Raw genomic sequence first — 14,463 nt, 5'->3', positions numbered from 1 at the left:
GGAAGGGAAATTCAGAAAGTTGGTTCTGTTCCAAGATGCCCCTGTGGGGGTGTTGGGGGACAGAAAAGAGGCGGGTGGACCGAGCCCCGGGCAGGCCCCTCTCCTGAGGGAGGGAGGCAGTGGCTTGGATGGGGGCCAGTAGGCCCAGCTGTTGCCAGGACACTGGGGTGGCCTTTGTTGCTGTCAACAATGGCCCCACAGGACTTGGAGGCAGGAGCCCCCAGGCACGCAGAGGCAGACATGCAGACCCTGAGGCGGCAGGCTGCCTGGCCCTGTGTCCCCCGGGGGACCCTGGAAGTGGATTTTCCTCCGCCTCTCTACAGGTGAGCATGTGCTGCCCTGTGCCGCTCCCCGGGTTTGCTTCCCACCAGCCTCAGTCCTTCTCCATAAAGGCTCCCCTGTCCTAACCTGGCTGCTCCCTGCACCCATCCCCTCCCACCCGTGCCTGGCTTGGGACCTGGCAGGAGTTGATGCAGGTCACGTGGTGGTTCATACCTGCACAACACACACAGCGTGTGCACGCACACAGCCAGCAGAGCAGAGGGTCCTGTGAACCCCACACTGCTGGACCAGTCTCCATAAGGGGCACAGAATACACCCTCTTCCCCTCTCCCGGGGCTGAGGTCAAGACCAAGCTGTCTGTCTGCAGGGTTGGGGGCCTCTTGAGGCCACAAGGGGGCGCCTGTCCCCTGACCCTCTGGGCTCTGGGGGTGCAGGCGGTCTGTGGTATCCCTTGGCTTGTAAAGGCATAACCCACACTGCCTCTGCATCACGTGATCTTCTCCCCTGCCCGTCCAGATCCCCTGCCTTACTGGGAGTCTGCATCAGGGTCATGTTAGGGCCTCCCCGACCCAGCGTGACCCTTTTTTGGGCTGTGCTGGGTCTTAGTTGCTGCATGGGCTTCTCATTACAGCAGGTTCTTCTGCTGTGGAGCACATATTCAGGCTTCAGTAGTTGTGACTCCTGGGCTTGAAGGCACAGTCTCAGTAGGCACACAGGCTTTAGTTGCTTCACGGCATGTAGGATCTTTCTGGACCAGGGATTGCACACGTGTCTCCTACATTGGCACAGGTGGATTCTTTACCACTGAGCCCCCAGGGAAGCCCCACACCCTCTGGAGTTAATCTGCTAAGACCATATCTCCAAATAAGGTCATATTCAGAGATTCCAGGTGGACAGGAACTTGGGTGACACCTTCAACCCACTAGAAGATCCATTAATCATTAATAAACTATAATGGTATACTATCCAGCTTTACAAAAAAAGGGGAGCGAGTACCTTGGGTGCTGCATTTCCAAGAAAATTAAGAAAAGCTGTGCCACCTCAATTGAAGCAGGGTCCCACAGGTGTGCAGTGGGACACGGGTGCATGCACAGACTGCTGCTGCAAGGGAATGGACAGCAATGAGTACAGGACTGCTGTGAGGGCTGGGGAATAATGGGGGGTCAGGGCTGGCATGGGAGATGAATTTTTTTCAGTGCTCTATTTAAACACTGGGCTTCCCTGGTGACTGAGGTGGTAAAGCATCTACCTGCAATGCAAGAGACCTGGGTTCCATCCCTCGGTTAGGAAGATCCCCTGGAAGAGGGCATGGCAACCCACTCCAATATTCTTGCCTGGAGAATCCCCATGGACAGAGGAGCCTGGCGAGCTACAGTCCATGGGGTCACAAAGAGTCAGACACGACTGAGCAACTAGGCACAACACGTTTATTTAAATGCCAGTAGGTCTCTCGATTCTAGACCGAGAAGGCTTCATTTATTAGGGAAAAAACATTTTTCTTTCAGCTGTAATGCAGTGTTTTTATTTTTTGAGGTAATAATTGACACAGACACTTTTCATTGTGTGTTGTTTTAGACTGTTTAAATTCCTTTCCACAAACCACGTGCGCTTTGTGGTTTCAGTTCATTTTGTAGCTCAAAAGGGTAGGGCCTGCCAGAGGGTCCCGCAACTCCCCTCCCTGCAAGCAGCAAACCCAGCCCATGGCCACTTCCCAAGACCTGTGCCCCAAATACAGCAGGCCACGCTCTCCTCTTTCTAGTTTGCCCTGTGGGGTGAGAACCCCAAGCAGGCACATAGGAGATGGTTTAGTCAGCAGCCCTGCTGGCACCATCTTGGGGTCACAGCCTCATTCCCTGGGGCACCCACGTCCCTGGAGCTAGACTGCCAGGTCACCGCAGGTGCCCACCTCTGTCCTTTGGGCAGTGGTGCTGCTGGGATGTTTGGAAGGGGAGCTTTAGTTTTAATGATGCCTCCTTGAGGTTTTAGTGTCACCATCAGCATATTTCCACTTCCCCCGGCTCTGCCAGCCTCAGTTCTTACATGTTCCCCCGCTGCCCCACGACCTTTACACGAGCTGCTCGCCTCACATCACTGTTACCTCCTCCTCCGGGAAGCCCTCCTGAGATGCTAGCCTGGGAGAGGCTCTGTACCAGAGGCCCCTGGAACAGGAGGCATAGGTGCTTCTTTAAATGTGAGCCAGTCTTAGCACCTAGGTGCTCCTGGGGACTTGGAGGAATGGTGAGGGCACTTCCTGGGAGCCTGGGCCCCTCCACACGTTTTCCCTGGATCCCCAGCCCATGGCTCCCAGGCCAGACCAGTGACAGGTAAACCTGGGCCACTCACTCAGCTGTAGCTGTGACCACTTCCAGTACACTTCCAGGCCAGGGTAGCTTCCTGGAGGAAAGGGCCTGCAGGTCTGTGAGGTTGGACAAGGGACTTGGTAGAGGCAAGAAAAGCAGAAAAGGTGAAGAAACATTTAAGAGGCTCCTGGGGGTCGGGGAGGATGGGGTAGGGAGGAGGGGCTACGGGGGCAGCCTCCCGCACCTCTGACAGGGCCTCTGCCTCTGCACCGAGATGCCAGCAAAGAGAGAGGCCCAGGGAGGGCAGGGGGGCTGCAAGCTCAGTCTTTCTCCTCCCGCCCCCTGCCCACAGCGATGACTACCTGTCCCAGGAGGGGCCCCGCTGGACTCCGGCCATCAAACAGGCCACGCGCTGGAAGTACACGCCCATGGGACGCGACGCGGCCGGCCAGCTGTGGTACACGGGCCTGACCAACTCGGACTCCCGGGAAGCCTGGTACACGCTCCCGCGGGCTCCGGACAGCCCGTACCGTGAGGCTTATGCCCGCTGGCACGGGTGCTATGACCACCGGGAGCGCAGCCTGCCCTCGGGTGAGCTCCCGCCCCTACCTTCCCCCACCGTCCCCAGGCCTGGAAAACAGGTGGGGCCGGAGGTGTGGAGCTGACCCCAACCCCCACCCCGCAGCCTACACCCAGCGTCTGCGGGAGACGGCCTGGTACGACCCCATCATCCCCGCCCAGTACACAGACCCCAGCACTCGGTGGGGAAGCGTGCTGTGGAAGGACAGGCCCATCAGGGGCAAAGAATTCGGTGAGGCGGGGGGCAGGGGGCGGGGCTCGGGGCGGGACCGCCCGGGGGCGGGGCCAGCCGTGACCCGAGTCCTGGCCCCGCCCCACAGCCATCAACAGGCCCCGTTTCGGGGTGGAACCGCTATGGCGGGCGTCTGACTACGTGCGGTACCTGTCAGCGCCCCAGCGCCCGCGCTACACCGCCCAGAACTACCGGCAGTGGGGCCTGGAACCCTACTGTCCCGCCACCAACCAGCGGCCCCCGCCTGTCTATACACCCAGTCACTGATAAAGATCGTGCTGCTGCCCGAGGCGGCTCTGCAGGGGTGCAGGCGCCACCACTCCCACCCGCCCTGGGCGTCCGTCCACCTCTGGGGCCGAGGCCTGGGGGCAGTCAGATAAAGGGAGACCTTGGTGACCAAACTCGAGGCAGGGGCAGACAGACGCCCACTCCGGCCCCGCCCTGGGCCCCAGGCAAACCGCCAAGGCAGAGAGTCCTGGCCCCAGGCAGCTCTTTATTCACGGTCAGCAGTGGCCTGGGCGCAGGGGATTGCACTCGGGGACCCCAGCCAGGCACGCGGATCCTCGACGCCTCCACGGCCAGGGTTTGGGCTCCTGGCAGGCTCAGCGACAGCTCTGTCCTCCAGGGCCTTCCAGCACCCAGGAAACCCTTGGCTGGCCAGGGCTGAGCTCCATGCAGCCCCTGGACCCAGGACCCTCATATCCGGCCCCACATAACACAAAGCACCTCTATCATCCAGACGGTGGGAGGTGGGTTAGAGTTGGCACTGCTGCTGCTGCTGCTAAGTCACTTCAGTCGTGTCCGACTCTGTGCGACCCCATAGACGGCAGCCCACCAGGCTCCCCCATCCCTGGGATTCTCCAGGCAAGAACACTGGAGTGGGTTGCCATTTCCTTCTCCAATCCATGAAAGTGAAAAATGAAAGTGAAGTCGCTCAGTCGTGTCCAACCCTCAGCGACCCCATGGACTGCAGCCTACCAGGCTCCTCCATCCATGGGATTTTCAATACTTCAATACTCCTCCAGGCAGGAGTATTGGAAGAGTTGGCACTGGAGTACACCAAATCACAAGAATCCCACCAGCTCGGTGTCCTCCCCTTACCCCAGCAGGGATAAGCTGCTGGGACCTCACCCATCCTGACCTCCACCCACAGCCAGGCAGAGACAGGACAATGCAGGGGAGGGAGCGGAGGGGCTGCTCCAGGCCTCTGGGCATCAGATGTTCACAGTCGAGGTTAATTTACAAAGGGCAAGGGACCACCGAGTGGGGTCAGGGCTAGGCTCCAGGGTCCCCTGCAAGAAAAGCGGTGGGAGTGGGGTTGGGGGGATGGGCCGGCCAGTTCTGGCCCCGCTGTCCCAGACCTACCACCACCCAGGACTAGTTGGGGCTTTTGTGGGGTGGGGGCGCCTACGACTCACATCTCCGAAGGCGGATGGGCCAGACCAGGAGACTGCACAGAGCCATGGTGGCGGCCACGCCCACACCACCCGTCACGACCACCATCACCCAGTGGTAGAAAGCCACACAGGCTTTGCAGCAGAGCTCCAAGCTGGGGAGGAGCAAGAGGGAGTGAGAGTTATCACTAGGTACCCTCCGGCTCCAGGCTGGACCTCCTACTCCTCTCAGCTGGTGCCCAAGCTTTCCTGGCACTCAGGCCAGGGCCAGGGGTCACCCTCCACCCCCTTATCCCCTCCAGCATCTGATACCTCACCCAATAAGGTCAGCTCTGCCTTCAAAGTCTATCCCAGACTCCCCATTTGTCCTCCCTCAGGACCCCCAACCCAGTCCAGCCCAGCACCACCCCCACCACCCTACACCCTAGTCCCCTCCCGTTCCCTCCTTCACTGCCCCATCTGTCCTCCCAGCAGCCACTAGAGGGCTCAGTGAGCAACTGAGTCAGGCCCACCCCTCCTCTGCCCACAGGGCTCAGAGCCACCCCCACCCCAGCCCCCTACTCCTGCAGTCATCCTCCCCTGCTTCTGCCCCTGCACGACCTGCACCATCCCCTCCCTGCCCTGGCCTCCTCACTCTCCAGACACCCAGGCCTTCTCCACTGTTCTTTCAACACACCAGGCCTGGTCCTGCCTCAGGGCCTTTGCACAGGCTCTTCCTCTCCATTTACCTAGAAATCCCTGACATCCACCATGTCTCGGATCCCATGTCACCTCAAGGAAGCCCTTCCTGACCTCTTTCCCTAGTGGGCCTCCCTAAGTAGTGTCCTTCACGCCCTCATACATATTTATTCATTGGATAGTACTGTGCCTGGAACCCTAAGGCCTAAGGATCTGAATGACAGGGATTCCAGGCTTTCCCACTGCCCTGTCCACTCCCATCATCCAACCCATCTTTGTGTTGTCAGCGCCCAGCACAGGACACACTGTCCACTCTGAATAAATGGGTGCTGGAAATGGGGAATAACCTGGTCTCCCTGACTTTGAGGCCACCACCACTGTATTGGGATCTTCTGTCAGTCATGGAATCCATAGTCTGCGGGCAGTGCCTGGCATACAACACAGGCTTGGCACACCTTACTAGACATGACGATGGTTGGATAAGGTACTCACGAGCAGGGGTGCAGGCTCTGGATGGCCATAACTGCCAGCCCATTGGCCACCTTGTCCGAGAAGCTCATGGCGCCATACACGAAGGCTCCACTGTGCTAGGGGGACACAGGCAGGGGGGTCAGCACCCCAGGCCTCGGCCCCAGTCCCCAACCTCGACTTGGCCCCACTCAGCAGCCCTACCGTGTGAGGACCGATGAGGTCAGCCGTCATGGCCAATGAGGTGACAAGGATGGTGGCACAGCCCATGCCCAGCAACACAGCCGCCACATACACAGCCATGCCCAGCTCCTCTGCCAGCGCCACCCAGGCTGCAAAGGCCAGAATCACCAGAAGGCCCACGAAGTAGGTCATCTGCAGAGCACCCAGCCCGGCGTCAGGCCCACCTCATTGGGCAGGCCTGAGCCAGACACCAGCCCTTTCTGGTCTCTAATCCGGCCCCCAGCCCCAGCAAACAAGAGGACTGAGTTGGGTCATCCCTAAGGAGCCCCCACTCTGACCTCAGAGAATTCCGAGGTTCTGAGCCTGCTGATACTGAGTGATCCATGGAGCGCATGTTCTACAGCTAAGCTGTCTGTCATGGCTGCCACTAGAGACTGGTGGCTACTCATGTCTCAACACGAGTTAATAAAGGAAATCAAGTGAAGTGTTTGGTTCCTCAGTCATACCCACTACCCCCACTCCTGACCTCTAGAGGGCTGTGGGTGGTCACAGTGTGCTCAAAGCCCAGGTTCTACAACTCGTTTCCCATCTTGGGGTTCCTGTAGGATGTGGGTGCTCTGTCCGTAGTTGCCAAGGTTCTGGGGGCACCCCCCTCCCCACCTTCCCACTCACATTCCTCCCGATGCACTTGTTCACTGGCTTCATGAGGAAGGAGGAGCAGAAACCGCTAAGGTACATCACCAGCGGGATGGTGGCGATGAACCTCTGTGGGGTGGAGAGGGCGCAAGCACGTCGGGCCTGGCTCAGCAGGCGCAGGGACCCCTGCCCCAGCCTGCCCACCCGGCTCACCTTGGGCAGGTGGAGGGAGTAGGTGAGGTACATGGCTATGTACGTCTGGGACAGGTTCACAATGAGCCTCGTGCTCATGTACAGCAGGCCAACCTAGGAACACACAGAGCATGGGGCAGGGGGGCAGGGCTGCAAGTCAGGATGAGTCACCCTGTAGCTCGCCACCCTGCAGCTGGCACCTGACCATTAGTAGTGACCGCCTAGCTGGTCAGGTGGAGAAGATGGCAGGGATCTATTAGTAATGTCTGTCCTGGGTGTGGACTTGGGAAGGGGTACATTTCCTCTAGTGTCTGCCATCTCTGCCTGCAGCCCGGCACAGTGAGGGCCCTGGTGGGGGAGGAGCATCAACCCCAACCTTGTTTGACCCCCCTCTCCCCGCTGTCATACCTGATAAAAGGCTGGCTCCCGAAGCCAGTGTTTCCAGAGCAGCAAGGGCTGGGTGGTAGAGGGAGCCAACAGGGGGCTGTGTTCACCGGGCTCCTCCACCTGCCGCCGGCGCCCTTCCCTGGTGCCCAGGTGGAACAGCAGTGAGAAGACAGCTCCGACACCCACCACCAGCAGGGAGAGATTCTGGGGACCGGGTAGGAGAGGGGTCAGCAGTGACACTTGGCCCCAACCCTAAGTTCAGGACCTTGGGAGCACCCCTCCCAGCCCCCACAGCTCACCCGGAACACTGGCACATCCTGGACCCCCAGATGGTCGCTGACATCCTCAGTGGGGCCGGTGTGGGGAGAGCCCTGCAGGTGTAGCAGAAGCCAGGCAGCTCCATAGACGGTGATGTTGGCCACCACAGTGAAGGCGTACCTGCGGGACAGTCAGGTCTCAGAGAGGCCACCCAGAAGCCACACAACCGCTTCCTTCCCAGGCGGTCACCCAGTCAGAGATGCTGGCCATGCCTGGGGAAGTCCTGGCCACATGATGTCAGCCACCAACACATCAGGTAGTCCCCGGAAATCCTCTGCTGGCCTCAGTTTCCCCAGCCTCCACGTTATCAGACTTCCTGCTCTGAACCAAGACTCCACCACGAGGTCCTGCAGGGCCGAGTCAGGGCTGCAACCCAGAGACCTGAGATACTCAGAAACCCTGGGCTTCAACTGGGCAGAGTCACCTGGGCCCGCACCTGCCTGTAGCCCCTGAGCCCTGTCCCCCAGGGCCTCACCAGATAAGGAGCCTCTGGGTCTCACTGGGACTCCGTTTCCCTTTCTGAAAGTTAAAACAAGAACACCCACAGAGTCACGAGGCAGGCTTGGTAAAGCTCTTGTGGGTAGAAAGCACCCGGAGCTTGACTTCTATGAGCCCAGCCCGCCCCCCGCAGCTGGGGCCTTTGGGGGCCCCGGTCATTGGGCAATCCCCCGATGCCGTTAGTGCCTGCAGCTCCCAGCCCTAATGGGGAACTGGGTTGTGGACAGGCGGGGCCTCATGACCAGCGTTCATGCCTGAACGTCCACCTGCAGGAGAGACATCCCTCCTGCCCAACAGTCACCTCCTGATGCCCGTTCCCCCGACACAGGCCCCGCTCTGCTCAAACCCTCTCCCTGGGTACATGTCAATCAACCTCCTGGGCTTGTTATGAGAATGAAAGATGGTTTGCTGTGCTCACACACAACAAGTGTTCTAAAGGGCTGCTGCTACCACCACACCTAGAATCGCCACCTTTAAGCAAGTCAGTGGATGAGCTGGGGGCCAGCTGTACCCACATGTGACAGGCAGGATGCTAAGATGCCCAGAGATCCCCCTGCCCTGCTTCCTCTCCATCTAACCTCCTCCCTTTGGGGAACGGAACCTATGAATACAATGGGATGTCAGGCCATGTTAAGATAACATCCTATGGCAAAGATCAAGGGATTTTGCAGATGTAATTAAGACAGACTATCCTTGGTGGGCCTCCTGGAGAAGGAAATGGCAACCCACTCCAGTATTCTTGCCTGGAAAATCCCATGGACAGAGGTGTCTGGTGGGCTACAGTTCATGGGGTCGCAAAGAGTTGGACACGACTGAACGACTGAGCACATCCTGGGTGGGCCTGATCTAATCCAGTGACCCTCAGAAAGAAGAAGGCTCACACACCGTCCCTGAGATCAGAGACTCTCATGCTGGCCACAAAGCAGCAGCAAACGCCAGGACGTCTAAAAGGACGCAAACACAGCAAATGATGACAACGTAAGCGGGGCAGAGGGACCTGAAACCGCAGCCAACACCTCAACTGCAGCCTCAAGCCTGAAGCTGAGAACCCAGCTAAGCTAAGCCAGACTCCTCACCTGCCAGAACTGTGAGGCAGTCCCGTATGTGCTGTCTGAAGCTGCTGATGTGGTGCTATTTGTTACGCGGCAACAGCTTAATGATACACTGATTGACGGATGTCCATTCTGGGGCTGAGACCCAGAGCCACACAGTCAAGCAGAGCTCAGATGTGATAGGTTGCCCTGGGCCCCCTGCCCCACCCTGCCCTGCCCCAAAGGTGGTACCTCAGAGCTGTGAGCTCCACCTTCTCGTGGTCGTTGGTGACGAGCTCTGGGATGAGGCTGAGGTGGGCGATTTGTGTAGCAGCCCAGCCGAACTGGAAGATCACAATGAAGGGCCCGTAGTAGAGGAGGGCGGCCCACTCAGGTGTGGCGGCCCCGCAGCCCAGGCAGGGGCTGAAGATGAAGGGGAAGGACAGCAAGACACAGATGGTGCCTGTGGACAAGCAGAATGGGGAGGGCACATCGCAGGCCTTCCCAACGGCCCTGGGCCCCCCAGGCAACCGGATGGGGCCAGACCCAGACACAGACACGGCTACACAGTGAGTGAGGGCCAGAGCCCCAGGCTCCCTGGGCTCACAGCCCTGTGACCGATTGGGAAACTAAGGCAGACAGATCAAGGGGTCCCCCTGAGGACACACACCCAAACAGGACAGAGGAGCTGGGCCTCCCCATCCAGGCTACCTGCCCCTTGTGTGCGGCGGGGAAGCACACAGAGGAGGTCACATGCCGAACCACGAGGGGGAAGGGGCAGCAATGGGGGGCCCCATGCCAGCTCAGGACTCCCCCAGCTCGCCCTCTAGGTGACAGCTCGAGAAACTGAAGCAGAGCTTGAGGCCATGCAGCAAGTTGAAAGAGCGCTGAGGGGTCCCCTGGGGAAGTGCCCACCACTTCCCCTTCCTGCCTCCCCACCAAGGAGGATTTTTCTTCCCAGTTCCTACCAGGTGATGCTGGGTGGGGCTGGTTGGACCCTGCCTTCCCTGAACCCTAGTGTCCCCATCAGAGCATGAGGGGGCCTCTTCCTGGAAAATACCCTAATTCCTCAGAACAAGCACAGGTCCTTCCCGAGGCCTCAGAGGCCCTGCTGACCTGCCCCGTACCCTCCCTGCCCTCCCCTCCTCCCCCCTCCTCCCCTCAGCTTGCTCTGCTCCAGGTACTGGGCCTCCAGCTGTTCCTCCTGCCCCAGGGCCTTGGCACCATCTGTGCCCTCTGCCTGGAATGCTTCTCCCCACGACATCTGAGCAAGACCCATTCCTCTCCATCCCTTGGGACTCAACTCAAATGTCACCTCCTCCAAAAAGCTGCCCCCTCCACCAGCTCCATTGCCAGCAGTCCCCTCCCCACCCTGACACTGTCTGAACCCTGCTTTCTCTCCTTCACATCCCTTAGCACTCACAGGAATTCTCTGTCTGCCTGTCTGTCTGAGGGTGGGTAACAGGTCTCTCCAAGTCACTTCTGTGTCCCTGGCACCCATTACAGAGCCTGGCACACCAAGATCTTTTCAATGAGTGAATAATAACAGTGGCCTCTGTTCACAGCCCAAAGCAGTACACGTTATTATTAACCCCATTTCCTGATGAGGAAACTGAGGCCCACAGAGTGAGCTACGGAACGAAGAGTCCAGCCCTCCACCCTTCTCCTCCCATCCCCGGAGGGCCTAGAGTCAGACTTCAGTTCTTCCTCTTTCCTGCCCTGGCTCCGGCTCCAGAGGTGACCTCATCCCCCAGACCCTGGGCCTGCCCCCGCAGTCCAGGGATTGGGAACTGAAACCCAAACCACCCTCACTATTTCTCTGGAACTGGTGCCTGGGAGGGGCACCCCGGGCCCCTCCAGATGCCTGGAGGTCTGGCTGCCACTCAGGGCCAGACAGGAACTGTAGACTCTGGTCAGAAGAATGTGCTGCCGTGGCCGGACTCTACCCTGCCACTGCTCAGGTAGTTAACCATTGTCAGCGCCCCAGGCTGCCTGGCTGCGGAACTTTGGGAAGTGACTTTACATCTCTGGGCCTTTGCCTCCAGAAAAGGCAGCTAATGAAAATACCCCACAAGATGGGTGTGAGGATTAAGAGTTAATGAAATTGGGAGCTCCTACTACTCTGAGCCACTTCCTGTCTCAGCAACTTCAAAGCCATGAGACTTCACACCTTTGCAAATGCTGTTTCAACTACTTGGAATGCTGCCCCATAAACACACACTTCTATTCATCCTCCAAAACCCCCAAGCTAATGCCCCCTCCAGTGCTCTGCTTCTTCCTTATGAAGTCCAGTCTACCCACCTGCCCCAACCTGGACCCCACAGGAGTACCCATGTGCTCTCTGGGTCCTCCGTGGGCTAGAAGCGGAGCACAGATGCTCATTAAGGTGAACATCAAGTCCGTCCCCACTACCCACAGATTCAGGGGCAAAATAGAATGGAAGTGGGCACTGTGGCCAAGGTGACCTTTATTCAAGTCACCTTATCAAGCCTCACAAGGGGCCACCCTGGCTTCCTCTCCCCACAGATCTTCCTGGATCTTCCTATGTGCTAACCCCAAGGCAGGGGGAGGGTGCAGGGAGATGCCTTGATATCTGGTTGGGGCACCATGCCCCACACCTGTTTTGCCTATACACAAAGCCTTCAGTTTAGGAGACTTAGATTTTGGTCTGGGGTCAGGTGAGACCCTCACTGAAGCTCAGCCCTCTGATTACAAAAGGGGAAGTCGTTTTTTTAGTAGCGCTGCTACTAGGTCCCATTCCAGGGCCCTGGCACAGGCAGCATCCACTGCCAGGGCCACCTACCCACCGCAGGCTCCGTCTCCTTAGAAGGGTCTCGTCTGTCCATCCCAGAAAACAAAAAGAGTCCTCACACCTCTTTGGCCCAGGAACGACCTGTTTGGTGTGTGTGTCAACAAGTCTACCTAACTATTATGAACAAAATTGCATTAGAGATTGTGGGTTTGGCTCTGTAAGCGATCCCAATGTGAGCCCGTGGAGGGACACCTCCATCTGCGGTCTGAGTCACCTGCCTCTACCTGCTCCCCTCCCTGGCTGCTTGTCTAACAGCCTGAGCGTGCTCAGTGTCTAAGAAACCTGAAATCCAGCCCTAAGCCGCTGCAGACACAGCAAAGCCGGCCACCTGCAGGCAACCTGGAGGTCTGCTGAACCTTGCAAATATGTCACTCACAAGGGCCCAGGGCAAATAACTGCCTCTTCAGTCACTGTTTCCAGGGGGCAGGGAGATACTAGCTGGCCCTCCTGGCACTTGAAAAGCTACCACCCTGAATTCTCATAAGTGGCAGGATTCCTGGCTTTGCTTTCTGAAATGCCTGGCGTGCCCCAAGTGCCAGGATGTGGCTAGTACTTCTGCCAGGGAGAGAACAGTAGGCAAAGTGGCCCGCAGCTAATCTCAGGGCCCAGGGTCCAGGCGGGCAGAGGAGGGACTCTAGGAGCTGGGCCTTATCAGGGGTGTGCACTGGGGAGGGTACTCCCAGCCCTGTGATACCTACCTCCTCCCCTCTCAGACAGCCCTCTAGTCCAGGCAACTCCCCCAGAAGGAACAGAGGGTAACCCCATAACCTTCTCTGCAGAACCCCATCCCATCAGCGGGACAAGCACAGAATCCTGACCTTTCTGGCTCACCCAGCCCACAACCCAGTTCCCAGGGCAGCTCCCCAAAGTCACCAATTGCCACGTTGCCCAAGATGGGGCAGAAGACATATGGACAAAGTGCACTGAGGGGACAGAGAGCAACACGGGGTTCTAGGCAACCTAACTCTGAGCTGCCATCGGTGGTCACTCTCATACAGACAGAGAAGTCAGGCCAGACCAGACAGACTGACAGTGGAGGCACTGGCAGGAAGATCCAACCCAGAGAGGGTTCAGGGTGCCCCTGAGCGTCAGACAGATGAAGAAAAGTGACCCTAGAGGGTCACACCCAGAGTCACATGGAGGAGGCTCCACGGGTCACCCAGCAGCCATCAGACAGACAGACAAAGACTACAGAGCAGTCAAGTGGACCGATGGGAAGGTTCATGGGCTGCGCAGATAGAGGACTGAGCAGTGGGACAGAGGGGCCGGCAGTCGGATGAGGGAGGCCGGACTGGGGCTTACCGACCAGGTGCCAGGCCTTGCGCGGGCCGAAGCGGGCGCAGCGGCCTGCGGCGCGGTCAGCCTCGAAGCCCACCAGGGGTGTGCACAGCCCGTCGGCCACCTGGCCGAGCAGTAGCAGCAGGCCGGCGCCGCGCGAGCTGTAGGCGCGCACCGAGTGCAGGTAGAGCAGCAGGTAGGTGAACCACATGGACGCGCATAGGTCATTGAGGAAGTGGCCCACAGCGTAGCTCAGCCGCGCGACCAGGGACAGCGGTGGCAGGGGCGCTCCGGCTCCGGCCGCCGGGGGCACCGGGCCCATGGCGGCGCTCCGGGCTCGGCCCGTCCGTCCGGCGCTGGCAGATTGTACCCCCGAGCCGGGATCTCCGCGTCCAGTTCTCCCAGGGGCGCCTCTCCTCGGCCCCACCCCGCCGAGCGCTTTTGCAGCGGTGGTGCTGGTGGACCCGGGACAACCTCGGGTGGGGAGGGGAATCTCGGGAGCGGCGTCCACTCTCGCCAATCGGAGCCGCACGCCGGAGAAGGCAAGCCAATCATCACGAAGGGAGGGCGTGGCCCGGGGGGCAAATAGGTTCTCGACGCCGGGTGCCAGCGGGTTCAGCCCCGCCGGGGCTGCTGGGTCCTAGCGCCCACCGTTCCTATCATTGGTTTGCGGACCCCCTCCCACGCAGGTGGGGGGCGACGCCAAGGGCTCTCCTAATCAGACTCGCGCGTTAAGACCCATGCCGTTTCAGGCTGCCCGCAAATTTACGAGGCCTCTTGTGGGCCAAGGAGGACGGGGTGGGCTGGGGACGCGGATGGGTGGAAGAGCGGTCCGAGTCCGACCTCGCCTGGGGCCCGGTGATTTCCTGGCCTGGAGAGACCCAGTCCGACGCAGAGAGGACACATTAGTTCTAATTAATTAGTTATTAACGATAATGGGGATGATAAAAATATTAACACCAGCTGGCATTTATGAGCGCTGACCGTGCCAAGCGCCCACGTGGATTTTCTCCTCCCAGCAGAGCAGGAGGCGGAGCAAGTCTCCCATTTCACAAGCGAGACACCGCCTTGGGGCTCATCATGAGTCAGGTGCATGCGACTCCGAGGCCAGCGGTCTGGACCCCTCTCCATCCTCCTTCCAACGCCTTCCCCCACCCCCCACCCCCCGCACCCCTCGCCACGATTGGGTCATCGC

The 14,463-nt window shown here is 59.2% G+C and overlaps 2 protein-coding genes across 3 annotated transcripts; one reads left to right on the top strand and one right to left on the bottom strand.

Annotated features, from left to right (window-relative positions):
• On the top strand, positions 1-3,682 carry TEKTIP1 (tektin bundle interacting protein 1). The gene is made up of 4 exons (XM_086410203.1): positions 1-323; positions 2,935-3,173; positions 3,268-3,393; positions 3,482-3,682. Exons 1-4 carry the CDS (start codon positions 190-192, stop codon positions 3,658-3,660), a joined length of 678 nt encoding a protein of 225 aa, XP_086266329.1. The 5' UTR covers positions 1-189; the 3' UTR covers positions 3,661-3,682.
• On the bottom strand, positions 1,696-13,765 carry MFSD12 (major facilitator superfamily domain containing 12). 2 transcript variants are annotated; one of them, XM_086410201.1, is made up of 10 exons: positions 13,293-13,765; positions 9,431-9,641; positions 7,631-7,769; positions 7,353-7,535; positions 6,966-7,058; positions 6,789-6,881; positions 6,138-6,308; positions 5,958-6,052; positions 4,812-4,942; positions 1,696-4,685 (listed from the first exon to the last, which is right to left on the bottom strand). In XM_086410201.1, exons 1-10 carry the CDS (start codon positions 13,588-13,590, stop codon positions 4,669-4,671), a joined length of 1,431 nt encoding a protein of 476 aa, XP_086266327.1. In that variant the 5' UTR covers positions 13,591-13,765; the 3' UTR covers positions 1,696-4,668. The 2 variants fall into 2 exon arrangements, with proteins under 2 accessions (XP_086266327.1, XP_086266328.1); XM_086410202.1 differs by having other exon boundaries at positions 3,867-4,685; positions 5,958-6,047; positions 13,293-13,739.
• Between the last annotated feature and the right edge of the window lie 698 nt (positions 13,766-14,463).

This window comes from Bos grunniens, chromosome 7, assembly GCF_055505025.1.
Source record: "Bos grunniens cultivar Pamir isolate PY7600 chromosome 7, Bosgru_T2T1.0, whole genome shotgun sequence".
Classification (NCBI taxonomy): Eukaryota; Metazoa; Chordata; class Mammalia; order Artiodactyla; family Bovidae; genus Bos; species Bos grunniens.
The sequence above is the reverse complement of the archived record's forward strand: the minus strand, read 5'-3'. Positions and strand labels throughout refer to the sequence as shown.

Excerpts from the sequence above, each read along its gene's own strand:
- MFSD12 (XM_086410202.1), bottom strand. The coding sequence starts at position 13,590 with ATGGGCCCGGTGCCCCCGGCGGCCGGAGCCGGAGCGCCCCTGCCACCG. Across the intron at positions 7,536-7,630 it reads AGGATGTGCCAGTGTTCCGG|AATCTCTCCCTGCTGGTGGT; the intron begins GTGAGCTGTGGG and ends CCCGGTCCCCAG. Across the intron at positions 7,059-7,352 it reads GGGAGCCAGCCTTTTATCAG|GTTGGCCTGCTGTACATGAG; the intron begins GTATGACAGCGG and ends GTGTGTTCCTAG.
- TEKTIP1 (XM_086410203.1), top strand. The coding sequence starts at position 190 with ATGGCCCCACAGGACTTGGAGGCAGGAGCCCCCAGGCACGCAGAGGCA. Across the intron at positions 3,174-3,267 it reads GGAGCGCAGCCTGCCCTCGG|CCTACACCCAGCGTCTGCGG; the intron begins GTGAGCTCCCGC and ends CCCACCCCGCAG. Across the intron at positions 3,394-3,481 it reads CATCAGGGGCAAAGAATTCG|CCATCAACAGGCCCCGTTTC; the intron begins GTGAGGCGGGGG and ends CCCGCCCCACAG.